Consider the following 18,426-nt stretch of genomic DNA (forward strand, 5'->3'; position numbering starts at 1 on the left):
AGTGGTTTTACTGACTCATCTTAACTGCCTGCACAAAGTACACATTTTGATTAATTAGGTGATTTAGCTCTTTTCAGAGCATTTTCTTTCTGTCAATACATTGGCTTTATAGCATGGTGCCATCCTGCATTAGTTTCCAAAGCCAATTTTGAGCTGTGTACTGTTGGGGGCACATTGGCAGCCCTCCTTTCTCTCTTTCCCCCTCCCCTCCCCCTTGCAAGGTTGGCTCAGTTCTTCCAATGCAGACAATTTTACTGTTCTTGGTGGCCCTGCCAGTAGTAGTACAGCAGCATTTCCAGGCAGGATTGTAAAAGCATGTTCAGTTGCATCACTGTCTTAGCAGTTAAGTAGTGCCGTACCGAACAAGACCAAAGACCCATCCAGCATCTTGTTTCCCAAAGTGACAAACTGCGGTAGATGCCTATGGAAAGTCCACAAGCAGGACATCAGGGCAATAGCCTCTCCTGCTGTTATTCCCCAGCAGCTGTTATTCAGAGCCATACTGCCTTTGACCTTGGACAGCCATCATGATTAGTAGCCATTGATAGTCCTACCCTCCATTGAATTTGCCCAATCCCCTTTTAAAGCCAATGATCCACACTAATGAGGCAGGCTGTACTTCAAACCAGGCACTCAGGTGGCACTGTGGTCTTAACCACTTAGCCACTTGGGCTTGCTGTTGGGTCAGCAGTTCGAATCTGCATGATGGGGTGAGCTCCCGTTGCTCTGCCCCAGCTTCTGCCAACCTAGCAGTTCTAAAGCATACCAGTGCAAGTAGATAAATAGGTACCGCTGTGGCAGAAAGATGAATGGTGTTTCTGTGCAATCTGGCTTCCGTCACAGTGTTCCATTGCACCAGAAGCAGTTTAGTCATGCTGGCCGCATGACCTGGAAAGGTGTCTGTGGACAAACGCCAGCTCCCTCAGCCTGAAAGCAAGATGAGCGCCACACCCCATAGTCAAGTTTGACTGGACTTTACTGTCCAGCGGTACTTTACCTTTACCTTTTTACTACTTCAAACCAAGCTATATGCTTGATGCTTCAAATGAAGAATATCCTCAAATCAAGGAACTGTCTGGTGTAAATGTTTTGGATTTAAGTATGTTGCCTCAGCTTAGAGCCTTAGACCATGAATTGTTCTAATTTGAGTTTAGAATTTAACCATGATTTTAGTCTCTAAGCATACAGGCATGCCATGGTTCAAAGGTGCTTGCACGTCTGGTCTCATTTTCTGTCTGCTGAGCACTCCAGACTCTGTGTTCATGGGTTGTGCATTCAGACATCCTTCCAAACCATAGTTAGCGCACACCATATTTGGCAACCTGCTTCCAGACACAATTTCTGCTTGTGGGTTGCTGTTGGATCACAGATATACAATTTCATACCAAAGGCACAGTTAAGATTCCTTATTTATATGCTGGCATGATTTCTGAACCAGGTCACTGTTTGCAAAGGACCCTAGAAAACAAATACAGAAACATGAACTGGAGCCAAGTAACAGTCAGAGATAATTAAGAGTTCAGAGAGATCCTTCTGCAAATAAATTGGAAAATATAAAATAGTTTAAATGGTAAGCTGAGATGATATTAAAGGGATAGTCAACAGTTTCATTATTACATGCTCAGCAGTTCACAGGACACAGAAGAGTGTATTTTCAGGTTAAAACTTAGCTTTTGACTTTATATATCAGAGGTTGAGGATTTTGGAGTGTAAAAGTGGTTTTCTACATGGGCTCTGCCAAGGGGGCCAATAAGGAATTATTTCCAGTCCCTGAGGAATGTTTGGAGTTCTTTGAAAATAAGCCTGTGTCTCCAGGGCTTCTGTGATCCAGTGGATGGAGCCCGGAACGGAGGGGCTTTTGCCTGGCAGATCAGGAAACTTTGTGTAATGGAGAAGGGCCCTGGTGGGCGTAGGATGTGGGCTTTGGTGGGAACAGAAGGCAACACGTGAGTTTACTAGACAGTGTGTGGCTGGGGGTGCAGAAGGAATGGAAGAGAATTTCAAGCCAAGTGGAAAACAGTCTGCCTCTTTGAGCCTGACTCTGCACTCTTTGGGGATACCAAGACTAGTACCAGTGGTACCTCAGGTTACAGATGCTTCAGGTTACAGACTCAGCTAACTCAGAAATAGTACCTCGGGTTAAGAACTTTGCTTCGGGAAGAGAACAGAAATCGCATGGTGGCGGCGGCAGCAGCGGGAGGCCCCCTTAGCTAAAGTGGTACCTCAGGTTAAGAACGGACCTCACTCTCTTGCCCCCTCCCCAATATAAAGGTAAAGGTAAAGGTACCCCTGCCCGTACGGGCCAGTCTTGACAGACTCTGGGGTTGTGCGCCCATCTCACTTAAGAGGCCAGGGGCCAGCGCTGTCCGGAGACACTTCCGGGTCACGTGGCCAGCGTGACAAAGCTGCATCTGGCGAGCCAGAGCCGCACACGGAAACGCCGTTTACCTTCCCGCTGGTAAGCGGTCCCTATTTATCTACTTGCACCCGGAGGTGCTTTCGAACTGCTAGGTTGGCAGGCGCTGGGACCGAGCAGCGGGAGCGTACCCCGACGCAGGGATTCGAACCGCCGACCTTTCGATCGGCAAGTCCTAGGCGCTGAGGCTTTAACCCACAGCGCCACTTGCGTCCCAGCTCCCCAATATACTTCTTCTTAATTGTATTTTGCTATAAATATGCATATTCTTAATTGTATTTCAGTTCAAAAACTACTTTGATAAAATACATATTTTGTTATGTGCAAATGGCTTTAGATACCTATTAGGTCCATAAATTACCACACAGTAATACCTCTGGTTACATACCGTCCTCATTGCAAACACTTCGGGTAACGAACTCCGCTTACCCGGAAGTAGGTGCTCCTGGAAGCGAACTTTGCCCCAGGAAAGTCCCATTAACAAAAGTGCACTTCATGTTAGGAACGGTTTTAGGATAAGAACGGACCTCCAGAACAAATTAAGTTCGTAACCGGAGGTTCCACTGTATAGCATATATTCAACACAAAAAACAGCGACAATTTGTTGTTGACAAAGGACAGCTGGACATATAAAGGGCCCCATTACCTTCAGTAGCTTAGGGCCTCATCAAACCTAAATCCAGCCCTGGTGCATATACACACATGCCATGTATTGTACTGTATATATATATTTTCCAGCTCAGCTTTACTCTCTAGGCTTTGAGCTTTCAAATCATTGCACTGCTACAAGATCACAAAATCGTTTTGTTTGGCTGTTTGCAAGAAAAGGGCAGATTGGTAATGCTAGCAAAGGCCAACTGCCAGCTCTTAGCAACAAGCAACGTAATGCATTCTTATCTTCCTCTCTGGTCCTCCTTCCCCTGGCCTCATATTGCAGGACCATTGAGGCTGAGGCAGTGTGTGGTGGTGGGGAGACCTAATACAACAGTCTTGTTTTGTTTTTGGCAACCTGCCTTGTGCCACAAGGTTCCCATGGTTCCCGTGTGTGAGGTGGGTACCCTTCAGGGGTGCTTGAGCGGTTGCCAGGGGCTGCTCAGCTTCTTCCTTTGTCTCTGCCCATCTCCGTCCTTCATTTCCTTCTCCCTTGGAAGTGGGTGACTAAACCTCATGCATCCACAGTATGCCAGTAGCCAGACCTCTTGGATGCTCCCAGACAAAAGTGTATGTCTGTGTGCATGTGAGGGAGCGAGTGAGGGGCGCGCGTCTGCTTCACTCCCCAATCTGGGGTTTACAGGTGGAATAGCGGTACTTGGAGGGAAAGCTGGAGTTCACTTTTGGAACATCTGCCTTTGCACATGGAAGGTCCCTGGTTCATCTTTTCCCTCGCCCCATCTCCAGGTAGGGCTGGGAGAGGCCCTAGTTTGAAACCCTGGAGTGCTGCTGCCAGTCAGTGCAGTTAGTATTGAACTGGCTGAACCAGTGGACCACTTCCTACACTGTGGTGGTGGCTGCCTTGTGAACATCACGCCACTGCAGTTGGCTGTGGTCATCATTGGAAGTTAAGGCTGCAGGAGGGGGAGGTTAAGGTGAGTGACAGACTGCCGCCTCCTCAGCCCTGCCATTGCTAGACTACTGAATGTGGTGAGAGCTTGAAATGAGCAAAGGCCCCTTTCTCCACTGATGAATCTGCATTGGTGCAGAAAAATCCTGAAACAAGCAAAGCTCCTTTGAGCATGCATTTGCCTTTGCAGCCTTTACTGTTATATCCTGCCTTTCTTCCAGAGACCTCAAGGTGCCATGCCATGCACTGCTCTCCCTCTCCCCATTTTATCCTCTCAACACCCTGTGGAGTGGCTCTTCATGCCGGTGCAAAGGTTTCTCAGTGGGCTGCTCCTTCCAAATGGGTGGCTTGCTGCTGGGAAGCAGCTGCCATGTCCCCTTTGCCCAATCAACAACTGAGCGAGTGGGAGGGCTGGACTCTGCCATTGTGTCCCCTATCCTGAGCACCCCCCCCCCCAAAAAAAATAACATTCTTGTGTTGCATTAAAAAAGTTTCCCTATTGCAGACATTTCTCCAGCCCACGGACTGCAGGACATTCACTGGTGGGCCCAGTTTCACCCTCAGACAGTAGTTTTGTCACATGAGGAGAAATGCCTGAAGTCAGATGATGATGATGATGATGATATTTTTATTTTATTTTTTAAAAAATATTTGTACCCCGCCCTTCCCAGCCAGAGCTGGGCTCAGGGTGGCTAACACCAATAAAATCACAGTAAAAACATGCGGGGGGGGGGGACCCAATTTAAAATACAGGTTAAAATGCAATTTAAAATGCAGCCTCATTTTAAAAGTAGCCGATAGATCAAGACCATAAGGGGAGGGAAACATAAGGGTCAGACTGAGTCCAAACCAAAGGCCAGGCGGAACAGCTCTGTCTTGCAGGCCCTGCGGAAACATGTCAAGTCCCGCAGGGCCTTAGTCTCTTGTGACAGAGTTTTCCACCAAGTCGGGACCAGTACTGAAAAGGCCCTGGCCCTAGTTGAGACCACTCTAACCACCTTGCAACCTGGGACCTCCAAAATGTTATCATTTGTGGACCTTAAGGTCCTCCGCAGGGCATACTAGGAGAGGCAGTCCCGTAGGTACGTCAAAACCAGCTCCTTAAACCTGACCCTGTACTCCACCGGGAGCTAGTGCAGTTGGTAAAGCACTGGATGAATGTGATCCTGTGGCAAGGACCCTGTAAGGAGCCTTGTTGCAGCATTCTGCACCCACTGGAGTTTCTGGATCAGCTTTAAGGGCAGCCCTGCGTAGAGCGAGTTACATAATCAAGCCTGGAGGTGACCGTCGCATGGATCACTGTGGCCAGATCAGGGCGAGAAAGGCAAGGGACCAACTTCTTAATATGGCAGAGATGGAAAAATGCCCCCTTTGCTGTGGCTGCAACCTGCACCTCCATGGAAAGGCCTATGTGGTGGCTATTTATGTGTTTTGCCTTTGACACAAAAGTGAATGAAATGTGAGCTTGCTAAATAATGGTGCCTTTAGGCAAGTTCCTTGAGCCCCCCTTTTTTGGGGACATGGTGTACCAGTTGTCAAGTGTCCTTTTTTATTTCAAATTAATGTGCATCCCATCTTTTCTCCCTGCCTTCCCAATTTTATTCTCGTGTCAACCTTGCAAGGTTGATGCAGCTGACAATTTAGAACTGCTTGTTTATTCTTTCAAAGAGATCAGGGCAACATACATGCTGATTCTTCTTGCCTTATATTCTCACAACAAACCTGTGAAATAGGTTGTGCTAAGAAATTGTGACTGCCCAAGGTGAGCTTTGTGGATAAGAAGGAACTTGAATCCAAATCGCAGGAGGAAGTTTGCCTCACCATAGTGCAAGTTTTTCTGATTGCTGTGTAAATGTATTTCATGAAAATGTACGCAGAAAATATATTAACATACATTTTTCTCTCTTTATTATACAGCAGATATAATTTCTACAGTAGAGTTTAATCATTCTGGAGAATTGCTAGCAACAGGGGACAAAGGCGGTAGAGTTGTTATCTTTCAACAAGAGCAGGAGGTGAGTTCTGTGTCAGTGTGGTCTGTTCATACCCACAACCCAATTTCCTCTAGATCAAGGCAGTCCAACTTTTCATAAGTGGGTTACAAGAGTACTTCACTACGGAACCCATGGGCCACACAGTGCCTTCTCACATGGGCTGGGGAATGAGGCCAAAATTTGACGCTCCAAGACCTCATGACCCAGCTAAATGAGGCACTGGGCTTTGGGAGGGAGGCATCAGGCTCTGGCAAGGTTCTAGAGCCCGCCCACCTCCTTCCCAAAGCTGAGCAAGTGCTAACTAGGCTTTGGGAAGGAGGCAGGAGGACTCTAGGACCCTGTCAGAGCCCTTATGCCTCCTTCCTAAATCCCAGTGCTTCGCTTATGCCAGGCATGTCCAAAGTCCGTTTCGGGGGCCTAATCTGGCCTCCCGGTCGGTTTAATCTGGCCCCTGTGGCAGCTCAACAATTTCAATCCTAAAAAAAAGGTCAACAACTTTGGTCGGCCCTCACAGCCCTTCACTTCATCAAATCTGGCCCTCTTTGAAAAAAGTTTGGACACCACTGGCTTATGCTGTGGGGTGAGGACTGTGGGGTAAAAGGTTACTTGAGGGCCACCACAAAAGGCCTCCAGGGCTACATGTAAACCCTGCTCTTCAAGAGGGAATTGCATCTTTTCCCTGAAAATTATGGCCAGTTTATGGTGCTCTGAGAATACATTGAAAACAAGAACTGTGCCAAAAAGTCCCAGCATGATATTCTACTGTTGTAACCCAGTGTGGACATGTTACATAGGAAATTTATAATTTGTGGTGGCCATGACTGATTGTAAAGAAATACTGGTTAAAGATTAGGAATGCAGTCAAAAAATGTGCAAACCTGTGTGACTTTCTGCAGAAGTAAGTACTATTTCATTCACTGGAACTTATTCCCATTGCGTATCTATAGGGTTGTAAGAGCAACAAGCTTAATTAACAAAACTACATGTTCAGTTTCTTTGGGCTGTTGTTTCTTTCCCACCAAAATGTTGTAAAAATAATAATACTAAGAAGTGGTTCCTTTACTATCTTATATGCTGAGTATTACAGAACAGATAATGCCGACCATTATCTAGAATGATGTATTCCAGTGCTTGTGTATTCCAAATCACTGTTGTATAAAACCTACAGAAGATTGATGATGTAACCAATTTATTGAAAACAGATGGCCATTTATTAATTATTGGAAAAGTAAATCTGTTGGTATAGGATTTCTCCATAGATGTTGAACATATTTTGAAAAACAATTTAAAATCAGCAAGGAGTCAATGCTTTTTGGTGGAACACAAGCTTTTCATGCAGGAGATTCTAGAAAGCCCTTGCCCCCTATCTATCTATTAGCAGGATTAGGAAATATATATTTCTGCCTGATACATGGAGAGTTGCTGCCAGCCAGTGTAGGTGAGGGGTTGTAAATGTTTTCTTCGGCTGGCACCTATACAGCCTACATGAGCCAGAGATCTAGCTGGGTTTAAGCATCTTCATAGGTGCTTCATAGTTCTGCAAGAATTCTTCTGATTGTTCTTGCTCAGGAGTCCAGGGAGTAGCACTAATGCATCTTTTCCTTCTTGTGTTTTTTTTTTATCCAATCCATTGTGTGTAACTTACTGAAGCAATGCTTTTCCTACAGTAATTGAGTTTCAAATAGCATTCTTCTTTTGTCCTATTAAAATCCTTCTCAAGTAGCCTACATTTGTGCCTGTAACAGATTGCCCTACATAGATGTTCTCTTGCAGTAAATATAATTGATATTGTGCCTTTGAACAGGCACTGAACATTTTTGAGCACTGGAAATACCATGTCATATGAATAGCAAGTGTTTTGTCTGTTTTCATTAAAATGGCTTTGAAACCACTCAACCAGTTTGTGCTCATAAGGTGTCCATCAGACAACCATAGTACTTAGAAAGTACTGCACATCTGTTTTATGCATTTCATAGGTAAAGGTACAGGGACCCCTGACCATTAGGTCAAGTCGTGGCTGACTTTGGGGTTGTGGTGCTCATCTCGCTTTATTGGCCGGCGTACAGCTTCCAGGTCATGTGGCCAGCATGATTAAGCCGCTTCTGGTGAACCAGAGAAGCGCTTGGAAATGACGTTTACCTTCCCGCCGGAGCAGTACCTATTTATCTACTTGCACTTTGACGTGCTTTCGAACTGCTAGGTTGGCAGGAGCAGGGACCGAGCAACGGGAGCTCACCCCGTCGCGGGGATTCGAACCGCCAACCTTCAGATCGGCAAGTCCTAGGCTCTGTGGTTTAACCCACAGCGCCACCCATGTCCTTTCATTTCATAGAATCATACAAATACAGAGTTGGAAGGGACTGCGAGGGACATCTGCAGGAAATTTTATGCCTAATGTGGGACTTGAACCCACAACCCTGAAATTAAGAGTCTCTCTTTTGTGGCCTAAAAAGACAGGAGAGCCATCACTTTGGGCCTTTTTTAGTTAAGAAAAAAAGACACATAAGAGTTGACACGATAGAAATGCATAAAATTATACATGGTGCAACCAAGTAGATAGAGAAAGGTTTTTCTCCCTTTCTTGTAACTAGAACTCATGCTGGAGGATTCAGAGCACACAAAAGAAAGTACTTCTTCACTCAGCACATTGTTAAAGTATGGAATTGGCTTCCACAAAAGGCAGTGAGCGCCACCCACTTAGATGGCTTTAAAAGGAGATGAGACAGATTCATGGAGGCAAAGGCTATATCAGTGGCTATCAACCATGACGGCTGTGCTCTTACCTCCACTGTCAGAGGCAATGTGGCTCTGAGTACCAGGTGCCGGGAGTTGCAGGTGGGCAGGGTGCTGCTTGTGTGCTTCCCACATGTCCTGCTTGTGTGCTTCCCACAGGCATCTGGTTGGCCACTGTGAGCACAGGGCACTCGACTAGATGGGCCACTGGGCTGGTCCAGCCAGAGAGTCTTACATTCCTCTGATTGCCTAGGATGTCTTGCCTCGGTACGTATAAAGGTAAAGGGACCCCTGACCGTTAGGTCCAGTTGTGACCGACTCTGGGATTGCGGCGCTCATCTAGTTTTATTGGCCGAGGGAGCCGGCGTACAGCTTCCAGGTCATGTGGCCAGCAGGACTAAGCCGCTTCTGGCGAACCAGAGCAGCGCACGGAAACGTCGTTTACCTTCCCGCCAGAGAAGGTACTTTGACATGCTTTTGAACTGCTAGGTTGACAGGAGCAGGGACTGAGCAACGGGAGCTCACCCCGTAGCGGGGATTTGAACCGCCGACCTTCTGATCGGCAAGTCCTAGGCTTTGTGGTTTAACCCACAGCGCCACATATACTGTATCGTATATCGGTACGTATACTGGGCGGTTTTTACATAAAAAGCTCTTGGAGGTTCTTACGGTTTATAAGTCATCTTTGCAACTCCTCTAGCCTTTGTACCTTTCTCTTCTTACACAATCACTTTCTCTTTCTGTACTCTTTCTTTGTGGTAAGGATTTTTCCTTACCAAGTTACTTTGATCTCTTAGTGCCATCTAGTGGGGACAGTGGTATCTATTTATTTATTACATTTATATCCTGCCCTTCTGGTTCAACTGGACAACCGAGACAGCGAACAAAAGGTGGCTAACAGGTTTTTTTAAGCTGATTTTTTAGTACATTAAAATTAAAACATTAAAACGGGTTTCACGTACTAGGTTCCAAATTTGGGAAAGGAGTTTATGGAAATAGGAAACATCAGTTTCGTGGTATGGTGTTTTAAAATCAACTAAGATTATAACCTCCTTAAGGAACTCAGGAGGCTAATGCTTAAAATAACATAAATTGCAGAAAGGTTAGCAAGAACTCTATAAAACAGATGGCAGCCAATTCTTGGCTTGGCCGCCACAAAATATAATCAAAACTGCATATATTGGATAAATGGTATTTTATGGTTGGTGTTATCTGCTGGTTTGATCTGTTCTCATTATTAAACTGCCCTTACTGTTTTGTGGTGGTTTATGGTTGAGATAAATGAAATTGAAAAGAATCTAATATATAAAATCTATTTCTTAGGGAAATCAGAAAAGGTATTTTGAGACACGGATGGGTAACCTGTGGCCCTCCAGCTTCTACTGGACTACAACTCCTATCATTCTTGAACACTGGTTATGCTGTCTGGGGCTGATGGGAGATGCAGCCCAGCCACATCTGGAGGGCCAAATGTTTCCCTATCTCTGTTTAAAATGCTTATTGAGCTTCTGGAAATGTGTATGTTTCTTCAGAGGAAATGTCCGTTCCAGAATTCATGCCAAAACCCTCACTGGGAGCAGACCGTGGTCTCTGTTCATGCAGGAGCTACTCTCTTCCCACTTGTGTTGATGAAATGCTCCCTGTGCAACAGTGGGGTACACTGTTCCACACCTGCGTGATTGTGGTGGATTATCTTGTTCATTACGCGTTTCATGAGCAAGACCGTGGGAGAAGGACATAAGTTCAGTGGTGAGATACAGGCTTGTCCTGGGTTCAGTCTCTGGCATTTCCGGTTAATTAAAGCTAGCAGGTGATGAGAAAGAGTTCCACTAAAGCTCTGAAGAGCTGCTACAGATCAGAATATTTATTGGAAGAAATGTCTGTTTTCATAAAATCTTCCTAAAATCCCAGAGCAGTTCATTATCTGTTGATTGGAAGGTATGACTCGCCCGTAGTCAGTATTGCTTACCTGTCCCTCTGAATGTCGCAATGAAATCTTGTCCATTCCTTTTTGCATGGATGCTGTCCAGATTATGTTTGTCTGCTGTTTAAAAAAAGTCCATACACTCAGCAATCAGTTCAAAACAATCTTAACTACAAGGTGAGATAAAATAACACTGGCCTGGTGTTTAAAATGCCACTTGCTTCATTCTTTACAATTTATTAAAATGCCTGTGAGAATAAAAAAATATGTATTGGCCTACCACCTATATGATAACCAAGTGGGTGTTGGGTGAGCTTTCCTAGGGAGGGAATTCCATAGTACTCTTAGAATCATAGAATGTCAGAGTTGGAAGGGACCCCAAGAGTCATCTAGCCCCCCCCCCCTGCAATGCAGGAATTCTTCCCACAGCCGTCCCTGGGTGGGCTCAAACCACCAAACTTCTGGTTATCAGCCAGACGCATGGACCCACTTCGCCACAGGAGGGCTGGGTGCTATCTGCTTGACCTCAGTTGGTGGCAGTGCCCTGAGAAGGGTTTCTGTAGAAGAACTTTATTCCTGAGCAGGTTGTTATGGGAAAGGGTGATCCTTAACGTGTCCAGTAATAGCACTGGAGTAGAAAGACAATTTGTCTGACTTCATATAAGGCAGCTTCCTGTGTATCAGCCAAGCACCACCCATCAGAACAGGTGATTCCCAGTCGCCTCCACAGAGCAGTATCGGTTGAAACAGGATCTCTTCGTAGAATTCACCTGACATGAAAGCTGTCGTCATGCCTGGGCTGGAATGAGGCGGCATTGCAACCGTGCAAAGCATTGTGGAACAGCTTAGGAGGCAGGAAATGAATACTGCCCCGTAATTGTGAATAAGGCGGGATTCATGCCAGTGCAATGTTAATTACCTTGGGCTGGAATTTGGCTTCAGACCTGCCTCCTGCTTGAAAAGGTACCTGGGATTTTTTAAATGGCATTGGCATCCTCACGCCCTTGAGTGTGGTTCATCACCCTCTTGTAATTGCAGATGTTGGCTAAACAAGTGCCAAGAGGTTTAGCTTTAGATAGCAGTTTGGAGGGAAGAGCATCTGTGAGTCATGACTAGGGTGTCCTACAGCACAATAGTTGTTTATTACACATTTGAAATCCGGCAGGGATGGAGGACCACGGATTCGCTTTCCTTGATCTAAAGAATGCTTTTTCATTGCTTCAGAATGTTTGTGTTCATTAATGCAAATTGATCAGTAAGCTCATATAATTGGTCAATTAAGAGTTTGTTGCTTAAATGACAGCCTCAGAAATAATTCATGTCTGTGAAGTGGCTCTAATTTCTTTGTATCACACTAATTGTAATCTGTAGGTGGCCTACATTAACTACACTGGTTATTCACTGAATTCCATGCAATTTCTCTCCTCTCTCCCCCTGCTCCCCTTCCCCTTTCAGAACAAAACACAATCTCACAGCAGAGGAGAATACAATGTTTACAGTACCTTTCAAAGCCATGAACCAGAGTTTGACTACTTGAAAAGTTTAGAAATTGAAGAGAAGATCAACAAAATTAGGTGGTTACCCCAGAAAAATGCTGCTCAGTTTTTATTGTCTACAAATGGTAAGGCTCATTCAGTGTTTGATTTATGACAGGTCTTCCTATAGACCTATTTGTGCAGCCGTCCTTTTTCTTCATTCTCTTAATTTAGGCATGAGCTGCAGTTGATGGCTAAAGTGAAAGGTGTGCCCTCCCCACTTCTTTTTAGACTATTTGCTTCTTCAGGGCTCTTGTTATCTTCATATCCCCATCTAATGTTGGTGGATGGTGGGTGCTGGAGGAGGAGTTGCTTAGGAAGAGGCAGAAGGTGCACACAGCGACCAGCAACTGCCTTCTTCCTTGCCACTTCCTTTCTGACATTTTGATATACCGCTGTACCACAATGTTTAGCAGGTGGTATATTACAATGTTGGAAAGCAGTTATTGCCCAGCCCTGCTTCCTATCTCCCATCTCAAATCCAACTCTCTCAGAAACTGCTCCTTTTATTCACCCTCCCAAAGTGCTGCTCCTCCTTGGCTAGCTGACGTTATCAATCAGAGAGAAGCTCCAACACTTTGGTGAAATTTCTGCAGGACTGTATCACTAGACTCTAGTCTGGCTCTGCTGTCTGTCCCATCAGGATTCCTGAATGTATGATCTGAAGCCCAGGATATTCTTTTCTGGCTCCTTGACCAGCTGTGCACTTTTGAGTTCCTACTTCAAAAAGAGGGCTTCTTTGTTGTCTTTAGTTCTGTGCCATAAGGCATGAAATTAGACTTGAAAACATCTTTTCATGGTTCTGCAAGCTGCTCTGGGTAACCTGCACAGTAGTCAGAACCATTGTTTATACTGTCCTTTGTCCCCATACCCCACTGCTGCTAAGTCTAAAATATGTGTACAGTGGTACCTCAGGTTAAGTACTTAATTTCGGAGGTCCGTTCTTAACCCGAGGTACTATTTCTGGGTTAGCGGAGTCTGTAACCTGAAGCGAATGTAACCCGAGGTACCACTGTAACAGAAATAAATACATAGGCAGCCCCCAGTTTAGCCGTACCCACATTTCCATTCTTTCTCTTGTCCCTTTAGCATTGGAATTTGGATTGTAATCTCCTCAGGAATGGAACCTGTACTTTGTAATGTATCATTCAGGTTGACCAGCTAGTAAAAAGCGTTCTACTAAGCAGACTGGCACTAGGTGACACAGCTGAGTGACAGTAAATTTAAAAGCAATACAAAGTAGACACCAGTGGCAGAGACCTGTTCATCCAGCTGGGAATTATTGTTGGAGCAAAAATGTCTTGATTTGTTTCTGGATAGTGGGCATAAGAATGCTGTTCCACAGATTAGGGCAGCCACACTAAAAGCCTTGGTCTGAGGCTGTTACACCCTTTCCTATAGGATAGGGGTAATTAACCTGTGGCCCTCCAGATATTGCTGGACAACAACTCCCATCATCCCTTGACTATCTGCTATGCTGGCTGGGGCTGATGGGAGTTGGAGACCAGCAGTATCCCAAAGACTACAGATTAGCCACCTCTGCTATTGGAAATTAATCAAAGCCAGGGCACTATCAGCCCACTGTTCAGCATCAGTGGAAGAAAGGTTTATTTAAAAATAAAAACCATGAACAAGTTTTAACTAGCTGGAATTGTCTTCCCTTGTGCAATCAGTACGTTTTATTGGTCATGGTTTCGGTACTCTTAACGCTGCTCACTGCTACCACTGTAATGTATTTCAGATAAAACAATAAAACTATGGAAAATCAGTGAACGGGATAAAAGACCAGAGGGCTATAACTTGAAAGAAGAAGATGGGCGGTATAGGGACCCTACTACAGTCACAACATTACGGGTGAGTAACACTTTCATTTGTCACGTGTGGCAAGCACTTAATGTCAAGGGGGCAACGTGAATAGTCTTGATTTCCCCACAGTGGCTCACAGTTTGAAAACAGGCTTCAGATCAGATGCTGGCTAACTGTGGTTTGGCATGATGTCCAAATCAACAGATAATCACTACAGCTATTTCTCCATCTCCGAAGGCCCAGAGCCATGTTGAGCAGATCAAAACAACCACCACCACTCCTATGAGCCCTGATCTTCCCATGCCAAGAGATGTTGGCTTTCTGCCTCTCATGCTGATAGCATTTGGTGGTGCACTTCCCTGTTAGAGTAAGTGAGAAAGAGCCATTCATTTCCAAAAACTGTGAGAAGATTCTTGAAGATAAATAGATGTGGAGCATCTAGCTGTGGACTTGCGTGATTCCTACAGGGGAGAGACTGCTGAGCTGTGTGCAGGCAGCATGTAGGATTGAAGTGTGCCTTACTATCTGTGTGGTAGTAAAGTTGTAAATAGTCTTCTACCAACAAGATTGATACTGCCTTTCAAGTAAACAATGCTTGACCAAGCTTTACTGCTTCCATGAGTGTTTAATTGCCGTTGGCCATGTACAACTTGATCCTTTCAGCACTTAAGCTGTGCCATCGTCACTCTCCTGTGCAAGGGATCTAGCATACATGCAAGGAATTGATGCTGGACCACCCTCAAGATTTACGGTTGGAGATTGTAAAATCTTCTTCATTCCCCAATGATACAGTGGAAGGGAAACACAGGGAGGTCAGCTCCAGGGCACTTTTTGCATAACAATTCAACAGGAGTGAATGTGACATCTGATGAAGCACTGGGTGAACTGATGGGTCCTCCTTGCTCTGGCAAGTGAACAAGGTGATGTCGGTGATGTCGTGTTTTCTTATTGTTTGTGATAGATTAGCATAGAGGAAGTCAACTAATCAAACAGAGATGTTGGACACTTTCTTCCTTTTCTTTGGTGGGGTTCGTACTCCATGCTTGCATTTTAAATGGTAATACTCTTGCATAATCATTTGCCAGATCTCTTCTACAAGCTGAATTTATTTTAGAAACGTCTATTCCATCACTGTCAACTGATCCTAGTAAATTGGGTATTGTACTGTGCACTGTTGTTTTGTGGGGTGGATATATATGTGCATATCTAGCTCAACATAGCTGCCTGCATTTTTTAGCTCTTCGTGGAGGGACAGGGCATTGGGGTGTGTTATGATGTGTTCCTGCAGTTCAGAATTTGCCACTACTTCACCGCTGCTGAATATGTCTCTGTTCCCTTGTACTTTGCAGGTGCCAGTATTCAGGCCCATGGATCTCATGGTGGAAGCCAGTCCACGAAGAATATTTGCCAATGCACATACATACCACATTAACTCTATCTCCATCAATAGTGATTATGAAACATACCTGTCTGCTGATGACCTACGGATTAACTTGTGGCACCTGGAAATTACAGACAGAAGTTTTAGTATCTTTTTCTCAAAAATGTATTTATATTGAATTAATTTGGTGGAAGATCATTTGATTTATCTTAGAGTAGTATTGCCTTCCTTCCTTCCATCTTTTTCTGCTGTGAAAAAGATGAATTCCATGTCAGGGAATATTAGGACCATATCAAAAACAAAACTGCCAGTATTATATAAATCTGTGGTACAACCCGTCTTGGAGTATTGTGCACAGTTGACTGGACGAAAAGAATATTGTGGAACTGGAAAAGTGTGAAATTGGGCAAAGAAAATGACACAGGCTGCTGGAGCAACTCTCTTACGAGACAAGGTTCTATTTATTGGGGAGGGGAGCATGAGGAAATGTGATGGAAATTTACAGGATGTATGTATGGTTTGGATAACATAGGTAGAAAGGTTTTTCTCCCCCATAGTACTGGAATCTAAAGAGCAGCATTCTCCAGAAATCTCTTTCCCCTGATGGTTGGTTACAGTGCAAAAAAGGGGCTGTGAAACTTGCTAAAAGGAGAGTCCTTAACGTAATAAATCTCTAGATATTGTAGATATTAAGCCTGCCAACATGGAAGAACTGACAGAGGTGATAACGGCAGCAGAATTCCATCCAAACAGTTGTAACACATTCGTATACAGCAGTAGCAAAGGAACAATCCGTCTTTGTGACATGAGGGCATCTGCACTCTGCGACAGGCATTCAAAATGTAAGTAGTTTCTTTCAGTACTAATCAACTTCTTGTTGCTGTTTTTTTGTCTGTTTCGAGAAAATCATGAGTCAGGCAAGAAAATGTAGAGGGTGTTTAAGCTTGCCAACCCCAAGGGGTGCCATAACCCTGTAGAAACAGTACAGTTAAAAACATCATTGCTTCTATCCACTGCCACTCAGCATAGCAGAGCAACACACAAGCCATAATAATGAGACTATGGTAGAGACAAACAGCTGGTCTGCACTGTTCCTCCAAGTCCATTCAAGGCAGTAGAAGTTCACTCAAGGCCTAGAAAGATGTAGATTGGTTTCAGAACTTGGCACTTTAAGGATTTCAGATTTCACGGTGTTGTTTTGAAAACAAGCTTCGGTCCATCAGTGGCTGCAGAGATACTCTGGAAAGTTTGTGGGCAATGCTTGTTGAGATCTTAATAGCCAGACTTGGAGTGGGTGAATGTGGCTGAATTATTTCCAGTGGCTGACAGTTAGGCTTCAGATTGCTCCAGACTACCCTCCATGTTTATTAGCAAATTTCTTTCATTTTTTTAAAAAAGGTATTCTACAAAGTTCAGTTTGCATAGTCTTTGCAAAAGTTGAATGCCCATCTGTCATGGATGTTTGAGTTGAGATTCCTGTGTTTGCAGGCGGTTGGACTAGATGGCCCTCAGGGTCACCTACAACTCTACAATTCTATGATCCTATATAGGCTGGTAGATTTGGATATTTTTGGCACAAAACATAGTTTGCCTGGCTGGAGACCTTGAACCGCTTACACCTCTCCTGGGAAATGTATGCATCTGTATAAGGAGGTCTGTCTCACATTGTGAGGATTCTGGTTTAAAATAACAACATTGCCTCAGGGTTTGTTTGTTTTTCAATCAGGCAACTAATGTGTAATATTTCTCTTCACATCCATTTGGGATCCCCAGTAGTGATATTACTCCTTTTTTGCTTCAATGTGCATGAGAAACGAATGTTTATCTTCATGAAATGTGATGATAGAACCACTGTGCTTGTCTTCTGCTTGCAGTGTTTGAAGAGCCAGAAGACCCTAGCAACCGATCGTTTTTCTCCGAAATCATCTCCTCCATATCTGATGTCAAATTCAGCCATAGTGGTCGATATATGATGACTAGGGATTATCTGTCCGTGAAAATTTGGGATTTAAATATGGAAAACAGACCTGTGGAAACATACCAGGTATGCTATGAAGATATTGGGTCTCAGATTTGACTTTGGAAATCACAGTGTACGTGTCTAAGTAATACATATGTCCTTGAATCTGCATGGATAAGACCTTTTTTAATATATATATTTAATTGATTTTTCTTACGAACAATTTAATTGAACAAAGTAAGATAAAAATAAAAAGTGGAAAATAAAATATGTACTATATCAATTTTAATGATTAAAATTCCATATTTGGCTTCATAATAGATACTGATGTTTTTAAAAACTCAAAATATTGAACAATTCATTTATTGTCATCATGCCCAACCACTGTGTCTCCTCCTCCTTAGGTACATGAATACCTCAGAAGTAAACTTTGTTCACTTTATGAAAATGACTGCATTTTTGACAAGTTTGAGTGCTGCTGGAACGGATCAGACAGGCAAGTCTCGACTTATTTCGTTTTCTTTTATTTCTGAGCACTTGAATGCAAGCTGGTGATTTGAAGTACTGTTTCCTTGGTTGAGCAATACCTGAAAGAAATGTGCTTCCCTCTCCTCCCTTATCTCAGGCTCACATTTTTGCCTTAAACCAGATGTTTAGGAGACTATTTTGGGGGCAGGGAGAGTACAAATAGTGAGGTGAAAAGAGCTTCTTGTTGACTTGTCATTTTCGTTCATTCAGCTGTCATAGTTTTACTGTTCTCGTCTCCTGCCATGTGGCTTTGTCTCAGGATGCTTTGTGGATTCCAGATGAACTGTATTAACAATCCCCCAACCTCCCGCTTCAAGGGGGCCTTGTGCAAATGCAGGCCATTAAATTTTTTTTTTACCATGTAATCCCCCTGTAAAACCGTGTGTGTTTTTTTCCAAGCCATTCACAAATTTATTTTTCAGTTTTTTAATTTTTGTTGTTGTTGTTTAGATGCTGTCTAGGTTTATCATTGCTTTTCTCCCAAGAAGCAGGCATCTTTTAATTTCATGACTGCTGGCACCATCTGCAGTGATATGGAGCCCAAGAAAGTAAAATCTCTCACTGCCTCCATTTCTTCCCCTTCTATTT

At 44.1% G+C, this 18,426-nt stretch overlaps 1 protein-coding gene across 6 annotated transcripts in view; it reads left to right on the plus strand.

The window, feature by feature from the left end:
• The window catches only part of PPP2R2A (protein phosphatase 2 regulatory subunit Balpha), a 63,094-nt gene that overhangs the window by 36,882 nt on the left and 7,786 nt on the right, over positions 1-18,426 (plus strand). For 4 of the 6 annotated variants that reach the window (XM_083713642.1, XM_083713639.1, XM_083713641.1 and 1 more), the window contains 7 exons: positions 5,895-5,992; positions 12,084-12,249; positions 13,905-14,017; positions 15,319-15,496; positions 16,028-16,192; positions 17,225-17,394; positions 17,715-17,806. In XM_083713642.1, the coding sequence (XP_083569768.1) occupies positions 5,895-5,992; positions 12,084-12,249; positions 13,905-14,017; positions 15,319-15,496; positions 16,028-16,192; positions 17,225-17,394; positions 17,715-17,806 (982 nt within the window). The remainder of the gene's footprint in view (positions 1-5,894; positions 5,993-12,083; positions 12,250-13,904; positions 14,018-15,318; positions 15,497-16,027; positions 16,193-17,224; positions 17,395-17,714; positions 17,807-18,426) is intronic. The other 2 variants (XM_083713643.1, XM_083713640.1) reach the window with 1 other exon arrangement.

The sequence above is a fragment of the Podarcis gaigeae genome, assembly GCF_964106915.1.
Source record: "Podarcis gaigeae genome assembly, chromosome: 15".
Lineage (NCBI taxonomy): Eukaryota > Metazoa > Chordata > Lepidosauria > Squamata > Lacertidae > Podarcis > Podarcis gaigeae.